General features: G+C 44.9%; 2 protein-coding genes across 11 annotated transcripts in view; one reads left to right on the top strand and one right to left on the bottom strand.

Annotated features, from left to right (window-relative positions):
• MED12L (mediator complex subunit 12L) overlaps positions 1–14,523 on the top strand; it is a 1,138,385-nt gene that overhangs the window by 668,252 nt on the left and 455,610 nt on the right. The window lies entirely within an intron of this gene.
• P2RY12 (purinergic receptor P2Y12) overlaps positions 1–14,523 on the bottom strand; it is a 160,570-nt gene that overhangs the window by 23,691 nt on the left and 122,356 nt on the right. For all 3 annotated transcript variants that reach the window (XM_063916066.1, XM_063916067.1, XM_063916065.1), the window contains one exon: positions 13,141–13,408. In XM_063916066.1, the coding sequence (XP_063772136.1) occupies positions 13,141–13,153 (13 nt within the window). In that variant the 5' untranslated portion in view covers positions 13,154–13,408. The remainder of the gene's footprint in view (positions 1–13,140; positions 13,409–14,523) is intronic.

The raw sequence follows: 14,523 nt of genomic DNA on the forward strand, positions 1-14,523 counted from the left end.
ATACCTACCTGTGGTGGGTTTTTTTTTTCTATCTTCTTCATACTAGTAGTTTAGGAGTCTGCTGACAGTGTCCAGCAGGTCCGTCATTATATAATATATACCTGTCCTGCAGTAGTGATATATATATATTTTTTATATCATTATCATCCAGTCTATACTAGCAGACGCAGTACGGTAGTCCACGGCTGTAGCTACCTCTGTGTCGGCAGTCGCTCGTCCATAATTGTATACCTACCTGTGGTGGGGTTTTTTTTTCTATCTTCTTCATACTAGTAGTTTAGGAGTCTGCTGACAGTGTCCAGCAGGCCCGTCATTATATAATATATACCTGTCCTGCAGTAGTAATATATATTTTTTTTATATCATTATCATCCAGTCTATACTAGCAGACGCAGTACGGTAGTCCACGGCTGTAGCTACCTCTGTGTCGGCAGTCACTCGTCATCCATAAGTATACTAGTATCCATCCATCTCCATTGTTTACCTGAGGTGCCTTTTAGTTGTGCCTATTAAAATATGGAGAACAAAAATGTTGAGGTTCCAAAAATAGGGAAAGATCAAGATCCACTTCCACCTCGTGCTGAAGCTGCTGCCACTAGTCATGGCTGAGACGATGAAATGCCATCAACGTCGTCTGCCAAGGCCGATGCCCAATGTCATAGTACAGAGCATGTAAAATCCAAAACACCAAATATCAGTAAAAAAAGGACTCAAAAATCTAAAATAAAATCGTCGGAGGAGAAGCGTAAACTTGCCAATATGCCATTTACCACACGGAGTGGCAAGGAACGGCTGAGGCCCTGGCCTATGTTCATGGCTAGTGGTTCAGCTTCACATGAGGATGGAAGCACTCAGCCTCTCGCTAGAAAAATGAAAAGACTTAAGCTGGCAAAAGCACAGCAAAGAACTGTGCATTCTTCGAAATCACAAATCCACAAGGAGAGTCCAATTGTGTCGGTTGCGATGCCTGACCTTCCCAACACTGGACGTGAAGAGCATGCGCCTTCCACCATTTGCACGCCCCCTGCAAGTGCTGGAAGGAGCACCTGCAGTCCAGTTCCTGATAGTCAAATTGAAGATGTCAGTGTTGAAGTACACCAGGATGAGGAGGATATGGGTGTTGCTGGCGCTGGGGAGGAAATTGACCAGGAGGATTCTGATGGTGAGGTGGTTTGTTTAAGTCAGGCACCCGGGGAGACACCTGTTGTCCGTGGGAGGAATATGGCCATTGACATGCCTGGTGAAAATACCAAAAAAATCAGCTCTTCGGTGTGGAAGTATTTCAACAGAAATGCGGACAACAGGTGTCAAGCCGTGTGTTGCCTTTGTCAAGCTGTAATAAGTAGGGGTAAGGACGTTAACCACCTCGGAACATCCTCCCTTATACGTCACCTGCAGCGCATTCATCATAAGTCAGTGACAAGTTCAAAAACTTTGGGCGACAGCGGAAGCAGTCCACTGACCAGTAAATCCCTTCCTCTTGTAACCAAGCTCACGCAAACCACCCCACCAACTCCCTCAGTGTCAATTTCCTCCTTCCCCAGGAATGCCAATAGTCCTGCAGGCCATGTCACTGGCAATTCTGACGAGTCCTCTCCTGCCTGGGATTCCTCCGATGCATCCTTGCGTGTAACGCCTACTGCTGCTGGCGCTGCTGTTGTTGCTGCTGGGAGTCGATGGTCATCCCAGAGGGGAAGTCGTAAGACGACTTTTACTACTTCCACCAAGCAATTGACTGTCCAACAGTCCTTTGCGAGGAAGATGAAATATCACAGCAGTCATCCTGCTGCAAAGCGGATAACTGAGGCCTTGGCATCCTGGGCGGTGAGAAACGTGGTTCCGGTATCCATCATTACTGCAGAGCCAACTATAGACTTGATTGAGGTACTGTGTCCCCGGTACCAAATACCATCTAGGTTCCATTTCTCTAGGCAGGCGATACCGAAAATGTACACAGACCTCAGAAAAAGACTCACCAGTGTCCTAAAAAATGCAGTTGTACCCAATGTCCACTTAACCACGGACATGTGGACAAGTGGAGCAGGGCAGACTCAGGACTATATGACTGTGACAGCCCACTGGGTAGATGTATTGACTCCCGCCGCAAGAACAGCAGCGGCGGCACCAGTAGCAGCATCTCGCAAACGCCAACTCTTTCCTAGGCAGGCTACGCTTTGTATCACCGCTTTCCAGAATACGCACACAGCTAAAAACCTCTTACGGCAACTGAGGAAGATCATCGCAGAATGGCTTACCCCAATTGGACTCTCTTGTGGATTTGTGGCATCGGACAACGCCAGCAATATTGTGTGTGCATTAAATATGGGCAAATTCCAGCACGTCCCATGTTTTGCACATACCTTGAATTTGGTGGTGCAGAATTATTTAAAAAACGAGAGGGGCGTGCAAGAGATGCTGTCGGTGGCCAGAAGAATTGCGGGACACTTTCGGCGTACAGGCACCACGTACAGAAGACTGGAGCAACACCAAAAACGCCTGAACCTGCCCTGCCATCATCTGAAGCAAGAAGTGGTAACGAGGTGGAATTCAACCCTCTATATGCTTCAGAGGTTGGAGGAGCAGCAAAAGGCCATTCAAGCCTATACAACTGACCACGATATAGGAGGTGGAATGCACCTGTCTCAAGCGCAGTGGAGAATGATTTCAAGGTTGTGCAAGGTTCTGCAACCTTTTGAACTTGCCACACGTGAAGTCAGTACAGACACTGCCAGCCTGAGTCAGGTCATTCCCCTCATCAGGCTTTTGCAGAAGAAGCTGGAGACATTGAAGGAGGAGCTAACACTGAGCGATTCCGCTAGGCATGTGGGACTTGTGGATGGAGCCCTTAATTCGCTTAACAAGGATTCACGGGTGGTCAATCTGTTGAAATCAGAGCACTACATTTTGGCCACCGTGCTCGATCCTAGATTTAAAACCTACCTTGGATCTCTCTTTCCGGCAGACACAAGTCTGCAGGGGTTCAAAGAACTGCTGGTGAGAAAATTGTCAAGTCAAGCGGAACGCGACCTGTCAACATCTCCTCCTTCACATTCTCCCGCAACTGGGGGTGCGAGGAAAAGGCTCAGAATTCCGAGCCCACCCGCTGGCGGTGATGCAGGGCAGTCTGGAGCGACTGCTGATGCTGACATCTGGTCCGGACTGAAGGACCTGACAACGATTACGGACATGTCGTCTACTGTCACTGCATATGATTCTCTCACCATTGAAAGGATGGTGGAGGATTATATGAGTGACCGCATCCAAGTAGGCACGTCAGACTGTCTGTACGTATACTGGCAGGAAAAAGAGGCAATTTGGAGGCCCTTGCACAAACTGGCTTTATTCTACCTAAATTGCCCTCCCACAAGTGTGTACTCCGAAAGAGTGTTTAGTGCCACCGCTCACCTTGTCAGCAATCGGCGTACGAGGTTACTTCCAGAAAATGTGGAGAAGATGATGTTCATTAAAATGAATTATAATCAATTCCTCCATGGAGACATTCACCAGCAGCAATTGCCTCCACAAAGTACACAGGGAGCTGTGATGGTGGATTCCAGTGGGGACGAATTGATAATCTGTGAGGAGGGGGATGTACACGTGATGAATCGGAGGATGATGATGAGGTGGACATCTTGCCTCTGTAGAGCCAGTTTGTGCAAGGAGAGATTAATTGCTTCTTTTTTGGTGGGGGTCCAAACCAACCCGTCATTTCAGTCACAGTCGTGTGGCAGACCCTGTCACTGAAATGATGGGTTGGTTAAAGTGTGCATGTCCTGTTTATACAACATAAGGGTGGGTGGGAGGGCCCAAGGACAATTCCATCTTGCACCTCTTTTTTCTTTCATTTTTCTTTGCGTCATGTGCTGTTTGGGGAGTGTTTTTTGGAAGGGCCAGCCTGCGTGACACTGCAGTGCCACTCCTAGATGGGCCAGGTGTTTGTGTCGGCCACTAGGGTCGCTTAGCTTACTCACACAGCTACCTCATTGCGCCTCTTTTTTTCTTTGCGTCATGTGCTGTTTGGGGAGTATTTTTTGGAAGGGCCATCCTGCCTGACACTGCAGTGCCACTCCTAGATGGGCCAGGTGTTTGTGTCGGCCACTTGGGTCGCTGAGCTTAGTCACACAGCTACCTCATTGCGCCTCTTTTTTTCTTTGCGTCATGTGCTGTTTGGGGAGTGTTTTTTGGAAGGGCCATCCTGCGTGACACTGCAGTGCCACTCCTAGATGGGCCAGGTGTTTGTGTCGGCCACTAGGGTCGCTTAGCTTACTCACACAGCTACCTCATTGCGCCTCTTTTTTTTCTTCTTTGCGTCATGTGCTGTTTGGGGAGTATTTTTTGGAAGGGCCATCCTGCCTAACACTGCAGTGCCACTCCTAGATGGGCCAGGTGTTTGTGTCGGCCACTTGGGTCGCTGAGCTTAGTCACACAGCTACCTCATTGCGCCTCTTTTTTTCTTTGCGTCATGTGCTGTTTGGGGAGTGTTTTTTGGAAGGGCCATCCTGCGTGACACTGCAGTGCCACTCCTAGATGGGCCAGGTGTTTGTGTCGGCCACTAGGGTCGCTTAGCTTACTCACACAGCTACCTCATTGCGCCTCTTTTTTTTCTTCTTTGCGTCATGTGCTGTTTGGGGAGTATTTTTTGGAAGGGCCATCCTGCCTGACACTGCAGTGCCACTCCTAGATGGGCCAGGTGTTTGTGTCGGCCACCTGGGTCGCTGAGCTTAGTCACACAGCTACCTCATTGCGCCTCTTTTTTTCTTTGCATCATGTGCTGTTTGGGGAGTGTTTTTTGGAAGGGCCATCCTGCGTGACACTGCAGTGACACTCCTAGATGGGCCAGGTGTTTGTGTCGGCCACTTGGGTCGCTGAGCTTAGTCATCCAGCGACCTCGGTGCAAATTTTAGGACTAAAAATAATATTGTGAGGTGTGAGGTGTTCAGAATAGACTGAAAATGAGTGGAAATTATGGTTATTGAGGTTAATAATACTTTGGGATCAAAATGACCCCCAAATTCTATGATTTAAGCTGTTTTTTAGGGTTTTTTGAAAAAAACACCCGAATCCAAAACACACCCGAATCCGACAAAAAAAATTCGGTGAGGTTTTGCCAAAACGCGTTCGAACCCAAAACACGGCCGCGGAACCGAACCCAAAACCAAAACACAAAACCCAAAAAATTTCCGGTGCACATCTCTAGTAGTAACACTCAATATACCATATTGTAACAGACAATGTGGTAACATTTGGAAACAGATGATAGCTGTATGACTGAACACTGAAATAGTGTAATATAAGGATACTATATTGTAGCCATTATTACAAAGCAATACTTATTGGCAGCTATATGAATTAATGGAATACTAAATACCATGATAACATATGGATTGTGGGGATCATATATTTTACCAGTCCCCAAGGGGTATCGTATGCATCAGGCACTATCCTGTACTGCATGTTTAATCACACAGTGAAATTTATATAACCTAAAGGGACACAATATATGGGGTTGATGTACATTATGATTAGGAGTGCTATCTCCTTGAATAATAGTTTTACATCTTTGAATAAAGTAAACAGAGAATGAACTCAAGGTATTGTGACATATTGCAGTTCATAGAACCTATTTAGGTCACATGTGGGTTATTATTAAAGATTGTAATCTGGGATTGCTATATTCCCTTAAAAGACCCACACAGTTATGAGGATTGCTATATCCCTTAAGTAAATCTGAATCGTAATATCTAGAACCTATTTGGGTTGGAAATATACGTGGATTACTGGAGATTAAAATGTGGGACTGCTATATCCCTTAAAATAATCCACACGAAGTGGGGACCGCCATATCCCTTGGGTGAAGAAAATTCTTTCCTGTTTTCCCCATATATATACCCAGATAACTATGTGTGCCACAATAAATGTGGGATAATATATTTTTCTGCCAAGATTATGTCAGAGATCTTGATACCCATTTTTCAGCTGACCTTGATCTAGAAGTATATTATATATAAGTATTTTGGCTACAATTGGGGCTCATACACTATCTAATTAACTCTCTATCATACTTATATCTACTGACACTCACAGTCCCCATATCTGGGAGAATTTCTCAGGGGTTATTTTTGTGGAGTGAATGATGATATATATAAGATTGTATTGACTCTCTGGAATTATCAGCCGGGAGAGTGCTAACTATCATTATTTCTGTAACAGCCACTATCTAAACAGAATCATACCTATAATGGATTAAATATTGGTGATTTCTGAATAGATATAAGAATCCTATAAGTGATATATATAAAACACTCGCAGGACACGCTTTTTAAATTTCTTTATTCACCAGTTCCTATCTTGTAGGTTTCACATATATGTCAGTTTGTTTGATTTTAACTCTTTTGTTTCACTGTAGTCTGGGTCAATGAAATTCTATATTTTAATGTAAATTTAATAAAGGTTACATTTTATGATTAATTCTTTCTAGTGCGTCAACTATACAGTTTCTTCTTACTTCTCTTCCCAATCTTCTCGTAGTCACAATTGACTGGAAATGAGTGGAAATGAATATTATTGAGGTTAATAATACTGTAGCAACAAAAAACATGCAAATATTCAGTAATTTAAGCTGTTTTTATGATTTTTTTAAATAAATAAATACAGATCCAAAACCAAAACGCACAAGGGAGGTTGGGGCAAACCAATACAGAAAGAAAATACAGATCCAAAAACAAAGCCTGAGATTTGGGCTGGCGCACATCTCTACTCTCCTTCATGAATGGCTACTGTATATTGGGAATAATTCAGACCTGATCGTAGATGTGTGAAAAAACGCACAGCTATGATCATTTTATCATTTTCTGTGACATGCGGGGGGGGGGGGGTCACCCAGCACAGCGCAAGTCCGTCCGCATGCCGGGAACTGGCTTCCATGCCATTCCCATGGTTCGAGTAGCCCTCTGCCTACGCAGCCTAGCGCCTGCAAAGGCAGATGGCTACCCGACATGTTTTGGGTCGCAGCGGCTGCGTGTGATGTCACTCAGCAGCTGCGTGTGACATCACGTAGCCACCGTGACCAACCACGAAAATGCTCCGGACACATCTGTGTTGTCCGGACTGTGCCCCTTAAATGGAACGTAGACACCCAAAAAACGTGGCGTCGACACCCCGTTCCCACCCCACTCCAGTTCTTAAACTGCATTCTGAAGAGAACGCAGTTTAGGACCTTGCAAATGTGCATACCGGTGTACGTGCATGCGTACAGGGTCTGAATTAGTCCCATCATTGTATATTAGAAATAACAAATTTGCTGTATAAGTTGTTATAGAGCCTCGCATCAGACTAGCCTAACGAATATACAGCTGCTGATACAGTATGTGCGGCATGCATCATGTAGAAAAAAAGCAGCATTTTTACTGCAGGCATTTGCACATCTTGATTGCTGTGCTACAAAGTTTATTTAAAAAGTGCAGTTTGCACCATCTCTATCACTACCAACAACCCTGTAAGTGCGTTAATGCAATCGCTAATATTTATATAATAATTTTTTTTTTAAGCTGGAGTCAGTACATTTTCTACCAACTCTGGGCCTAATTTAGACATAATCGCAGCAGCAAATTTACTCTCTAATGGGCAAAACCATGGGGGTAATTCAAACCTGATCGTAGCAGCAAATTTGTTAGCAGTTGGGCAAAACCATGGTGGTCATTCCGAGTTGTTCACTCATTGCCGTTTTTCGCAACGCAGCGATCAGGTGGAAAATGCGCATGCGCATGGTACGCAGTGCGCATGCGCTAAGTTATTTTACACAAAACTTTGTAGATTTGCTGGTGTTTGTGTGGCGCTTTTCAGTCGCACTGCTGATCGGTGAGTGATTGACAGGAAAGGGGCGTTTCTGGGAGGTAACTGAGCGTTTTCTGGGAGTGTGCTAAAAAACGCAGGCGTGCCAGGGAAAAACGCGGGAGTGTCTGGAGAAATGGGGGAGTGGCTGGCCGAACGCAGGGCGTGTTTGTTACGTCAAATCAGGAACTAAATGGACTGAGGTGATCGCAATCTAGGAGTAGGTCTGGAGCTACTGAGAAACTGCAGGGAATTATTTAGTAGCAGTTCTGCTAATCTTTCATTCACTATTCTGCTATGCTAAGATACACTCCCAGAGGGTGGCGGCCTAGCGTGTGCAATGCTGCTAAAAGCAGCTAGCGAGCGAACAACTCGGAATGACCACCCATGTGCACTTCAGGGTGGGGCAGATGTAAAATGTGCAGAGAGAGTTAGATTTGGTTGGGGTGTCTTCAACCTGAAATCTAAATTGCAGTGTAAAAATAAAGCAGCCAGTATTTACCCTGCACAGAAACCAAATAACCCACCCAAATCTAACTCTCTCTGCAAATGTTATATCTGCCCCCCCCCCCCCAAACCCTCCCCTTCCCTGCAGTGCACATGGGGGGTCATTCCGAGTTGTTCACTCGCAAGCGGATTTTAGCAGATTTGCTCATGCTAAGCCGCCGCCTACTGGGAGTGAATCTTAGCATCTTAAAATTGCGAACGATGTATTCGCAATATTGCGATTACACACCTCGTAGCAGTTTCTGAGTAGCTCCAGACTTACTCGGCATCTGCGATCATTTCACTGCTTGTCGTTCCTGGTTTGACGTCACAAACACACCCAGCGTTCGCCCAGACACTCCTCCGTTTCTCCGGCCACTCCTGCGTTTTTTCCGGAAACGGTAGCGTTTTTTCCCACACGCCCATAAAACGGCCTGTTTCCGCCCAGTAACACCCATTTCCTGTCAATCACATTACGATCGCCAGAACGATGAAAAAGCCATGAGTAAAAATCCTAACTGCATAGCAAATTTACTTGGCGCAGTCGCAGTGCGGACATTGCGCATGCGCATTAAGCGGAAAATCGCTGCGATGCGAAGATTTTTACCGAGCGAACAACTCGGAATGACCCCCATGGTTTTACCCAGTAGCTAACAAATTTGCTGCTGCGATCAGGTCTGAATTAGGCCCCATGTAAATACTGGCTGCTTTATTTTTACACTGCAATTTATATTTCAGTTTGAAAACACCCCACCCAAATCTAACTCTCTCTGCACATGTTATGTATGCCCCACCTGCAGTGCACATGGGTTTGCCCATTAGTGAACAAATTTGCTGCTGCGATCAGGTCTGAATCAGGTCCTCTGACTCCACAGCCCTGCCAATAATTAATAAATATGCCCCTATGACCATTACAATTATTTACAGACTTGCTTTTGCATCACTTCACATTTCTGTTGATCTATTTCTGTGAAATGATTGTGTTATTTATTGTTTGTTGTTTACAGTCCTTTGCTACTGGTTGCTACAGTACTAAGTACTAGCGCACATGATTGAAATCTTTGTACAAAATCATTTATACTGTAGCATGGTCTGCCTTGTTCATATCATTGAGTGTAGAGTCACAGACAATCTATCAGACCTAAATTGCTTTAGATTTTGTTATCACATGTGTTTCCTATATGATGGTCAATGCAATGGAAAATAAACCCATTTATTTCATTAACAGGACACCCATCGTATTTCTATAAATGTGACTAGCATTAATGACTTATGTCTGTATTTCTCAAATTAAACCTATACTAAACTCATGAATAATTTACTAAATTTGAGTTGCAAAATTGGTTAGCACAGTAAGTTAATGTATTCTACAGACAAGTGTCTCTGTTACACCGACAGTGATATTCACCAGATATTCACCAGCACCTGTTTATGAGGATAAGTGCTAAAGTACCATACAGTACAGTGCATACTCACCTCTAATGGGCCCTACACACTTGCCGATGTGTGCGGCCGATATGAACAATCTCATTCAGTAATGAACGATAAATTGTTCATATCTTTCAGTGTGTAGGCACCAACAGTGAACGATGCGTGGCCCCGCGGTCGTTAATTGTTGGTGCCGGGTCGTCTATGCTTGCAAGCAGTGAAGGAACAAGAGAATGGTGGACCCAGGTGCAACAATATGCATTGGGCCCCCCTCCCATATTATAAATAAGAAAAGCGCATCACCCAGAAAGTGGTGTTTTGTCTCACTGAGAAGGGTGTTGCCATACAATAGTACTCTAAAGTCACGTTACGCCACACAGTAGAGAGCCTTATACATGTTACACCACACAGTAGAGAGCATTATACACTTTACACCAAACAATAGAGAGCATTATACACGTTACATCACGCAGTAGAGAGCCTTTTACACGTTGCGCCACACAGTAGAGAGCCTTATACACGTTACGCCACACAGTAGAGATCCTTATACACGTTACGCCACACAGTAGAGAGCCTTATACACGTTGCGCCACACAGTAGAGAGCCTTATACACGTTGCGCCACACAGTAGAGAGCCTTATACACGTTGCGCCACACAGTAGAGAGCCTTATACACGTTGCGCCACACAGTAGAGAGCCTTATACACGTTGCGCCACACAGTAGAGAGCCTTATACACGTTGCGCCACACAGTAGAGAGCCTTATACACGTTACGCCACACAGTAGAGATCCTTATACACGTTGCGCCACACAGTAGAGAGCCTTATACACGTTGCGCCACAGTAGAGAGCCTTATACATGTTACACCACACAGTAGAGAGTCTTATACACGTTACGCCACACAGTAGAGCGTCTTATACACGTTACACCACACAGTAGAGATCCTTATACACGTTATGTCACACACAGTAGAGAGCATTATAAACATTATGTCACACAGTAAAGAGCCTTATACACATTGCGTCAAACAGTAGAGACCCTTATACACGTTACGTCACACAGTAGAGATCCTTATACATGTTACATCACACTATAGAGAGCATTATACATGTTACGTCACACAGTAGACAGCCTTATACACGTTACATCGCACAGTAGAGAGCATTATACATGTTACGTCACACAGTAGAGAGCCTTATACATGTTATGTCACACAGTAGAGACCCTTATACACATTACACCAGTGCCTACCTGATGTGCACACCAACATTAACTACCAGGAATGTGAGCTAGATAGAAACAGATGTAGCCAGCCTCATCTTTGCCGCAATGCATAGGCATGGGCGTACGCATTGTGACAAGCTTCAGTGAACGCTATGCTGCGCTAAGTCGCAGCTGATGTTCTCTCCATAGCGCACGCACACTTCATAGACATGAGCACACTAGTCGTGAGCGTGGCTACATCTGTAGATATGGATATACAGTATACTGTATACACACACATAGTAAAAACACACACACAGCAAAGTACATATACACACACACATCCATATCAAAAACGTACAAACACACACACTACTAAACACACATAGCAAAACACATATACACAAACACACACCCCATAGCAAAAAAAATACAGTATACACACATATACCCCAATAGAAAAATACATACACACCCCCATAGCAAAACACACACACATACACCATACTTGCCTACCTGACCCTCTCCATGAGGGAGAAAATGTTCTGTTCCTGGACTTTCCGGGTAATATATGATTGCTATCACCTGTGGTGAGACACCTTTCTTATCAATTAACTAGCTCACCACAGGTGATGGCAATCATACATTACCAGGAAAGTCCAGGAACAGAGCATTTTCTCCCTCATGGAGAGGGTCAGGTAGGCAAGCATGACATACACCTATAGCAGAACCCACACACCGCTAAATACATACACACTCAGACAGCATTTACATGTGTGTTCAACATACTTTGCACCTCCTGGCTCCTGTAAGGCTCCTCACTGCGGCTGAGCCGACGTCTCCTCACTCTCCACACACACTGTTTCCGTGAATTTCCCTCCTCCCTCACCCTTCTCCCAGCATGCAGCGGTGGCAGAGACCAGGAGGATGCTGCAGTAGCGTGGTGCCGAGAGGAAGGGTGATGAGCTTACCCTTCTCACTTGCTGGCGCTGTGCGCTCACGTCCAGGGCGGCTTCCTCTTGTGTTAAGGCCTGCAGCGTAGCGGCGGCAGCGTGTAATAAGTCATTGTGACTCATTACATTGCTGCTGGCTGTGGGCCTTTTCATAGCGCTGGGCCTCGGTGCATTGCACTGCTTGCACAGGCGCAAGTTCCACCGCTGCCTGCAAGCCAATATGGACAATATCGTCCATATTAGCATGCAGGGCTAGGGGGCTGGGTGACGTCAGGGAGTGAAGAAACTTCACTCCCCACGTCACCCCCATCCCACGCGCGTGCTGCTGCCAGGTTGTCCCTCGGCCGTCGGACACCTCAGCAGCAAATCGATAAATGTGTAGGGGCTATAACAGTCCTATACTCTTGATACTGTAGTTTCTTTCAACATGTACTGTATGAATGAACTGCACAGAACTTATGGGGTATATTTACAGTACTAAAGTGCAGGTTTTTAGAAGTGGAGATGTTGCCCATAGCAACCAATCAGAGTCTGATTGGTTGCTATGGGCAACATTTCCACTTCTGAAAACCCGTAGTTTAGTAAATATACACAAATCTACAAATGTCTGCAGAATTTTTTTACAGTTCACACATTTAATTGAAACTTTCTACAGCCAATCAAACCACAGAGTTACAGCAGTGTCTTTCTAAATATGCAGGATGGTGAAACAGTCTTTCATTGTAAATCAGTAACGGTTATGAGAAATAGTAAATAAATAGTAATTAACGCAATGTCTGGCACAATAACGCAATTTTATGTCATTCAGTTCTTTAAACAAAAAAAAACAAAAAACCTTGCATACTGTCCGATTATTATGTTCCCTGAGAAAATGATTTATATATGTATAAAGTTATATTTGGAAATGATGGGTAATCATGTAAGTGTGGTTAGTCCAATCCCACAACTGGTTTCTCTTTCCTCAGTCACCACTTGGTTTTTAGAACACATCTAGAACACATTTTACATTTTAGAACACATCTAGTAAATACAGTACCAGCATTTCCTGCATACTATTGGATTATAACTCTTACTACAGCAGTATTTAGAACTGATTCAGCATAAAAAGAACAAAATACTATTTCATGTTTTACTGGAGAGTTAGGATACCTGAGGCCAGCTGTAGTAGAACTACATAAACCAGCATGCCAGGCAGAAGGCCATAGTTTGTCGTTTATGTTATGAGAACAGACAGTATTACCTGAATATTCCATCGTTAGATGCCTTACTGCCTGTCTTCACATCAGTGCTGAGAAATTGGTCAAGGAGTCAGTATTACTCTTTGCATCCATAAGGTACATACTGTCTGATGATTCTTCCATGGAGTAAGGGAGTGACAACAGGGAGCTACTGCTGGACTGTACTCCAGATGTGCAAATGCATTCCTCAGATGATTCTGTATCTTGCCCCTTTCTCTGTTTCTGTTCCAGATGAGGACAAAGACTGTACTTCTGCTTTTATTTTTTCAACTGAAAAAAACAAAAGTAAATTGATGTAATGCTCATTCAAATTCCTTATAGTGTAGCAGAAGCCTTTATGGCATTGACAGGTATTTGTCACTGTTGATAATGCAAAATTAAAATATCAAGTGCCATACAAACTTATGGAGAGGTGGTTATTAGATAGACAGTTAAAAGCTTGACAGTCAATAGGTCAACACCATAGGGTCGACGGGTCAAAAGATTGACATGAAAAAAAGGTTGACATGTGGTGGACACATGTTTTATAGGTTTTTTTTAATGTTTTTACAACTTTTGCTGCATTTGCTATCTATGGGCTTAATTCAGACCTGATCGCAGCTGATCAGGTCTGAACTGCGCATGCGCCACAGTGCGCCAGCACATGCCAGACAGCCAATGACCATCTCTGCCCAGAGATCTACTCTGCCTGATTGACAGGCAGAGGTGGTCGCTGGGCATGAGGGGGCGGGGCGGCGGCGTTTGGCTGCCGTTTTAGGGGTGCGGTCCGGGCAACGCAGGCATGCCTGGGCCGTGCGGGGGTTGGGCCGCGGAGGCTGCGTGATGTCACATGCAGCCGCTGCGACCCAGACAGCGATGGGTAGCTCCCTGCCAATGCGTAGGAGCTGCGCTGGTGGGAAGCTACCCGTGAAGTACAAAATCATCGCCGCTGTGCGATGCTTTTGTACTTGTGCGGGGGGGGGGGACTAGTCCTCTGCTGTGCATCCCCCCCGCATTTCTGTGTAACTGATCGTAGATGTGCTTTTAGCACATCTACGATCAGGTCTGAATTAGGCCCCATGTCACAAGCTATTACCTATAGTAACCTTGTGGCAAGCTGAGCGGAGTGAGCCACCATGCTCAAAGCAAGCCTGCAAGGGGACGCATATCAACAAATTTGGGTGAAATATTTTTAAAAACACAAAATTACAACATTTTCACCTTTTATATGCCGACCTTTTGCCTGTCTATCCTATGGGGGCTACCTATAGTATGTCGACCTTTTAACTGTCATGACAATGTGATTCATCAAGAATCGCGTCACCTGCTGACCAGACCGCAAACTTTTGCCATGTAAGTGAGCGGTTATGAGGGGATATCAGCTGATTCGGGAGATTTGCCCACTT

This window comes from Pseudophryne corroboree, chromosome 4, assembly GCF_028390025.1.
Source record: "Pseudophryne corroboree isolate aPseCor3 chromosome 4, aPseCor3.hap2, whole genome shotgun sequence".
Classification (NCBI taxonomy): Eukaryota; Metazoa; Chordata; class Amphibia; order Anura; family Myobatrachidae; genus Pseudophryne; species Pseudophryne corroboree.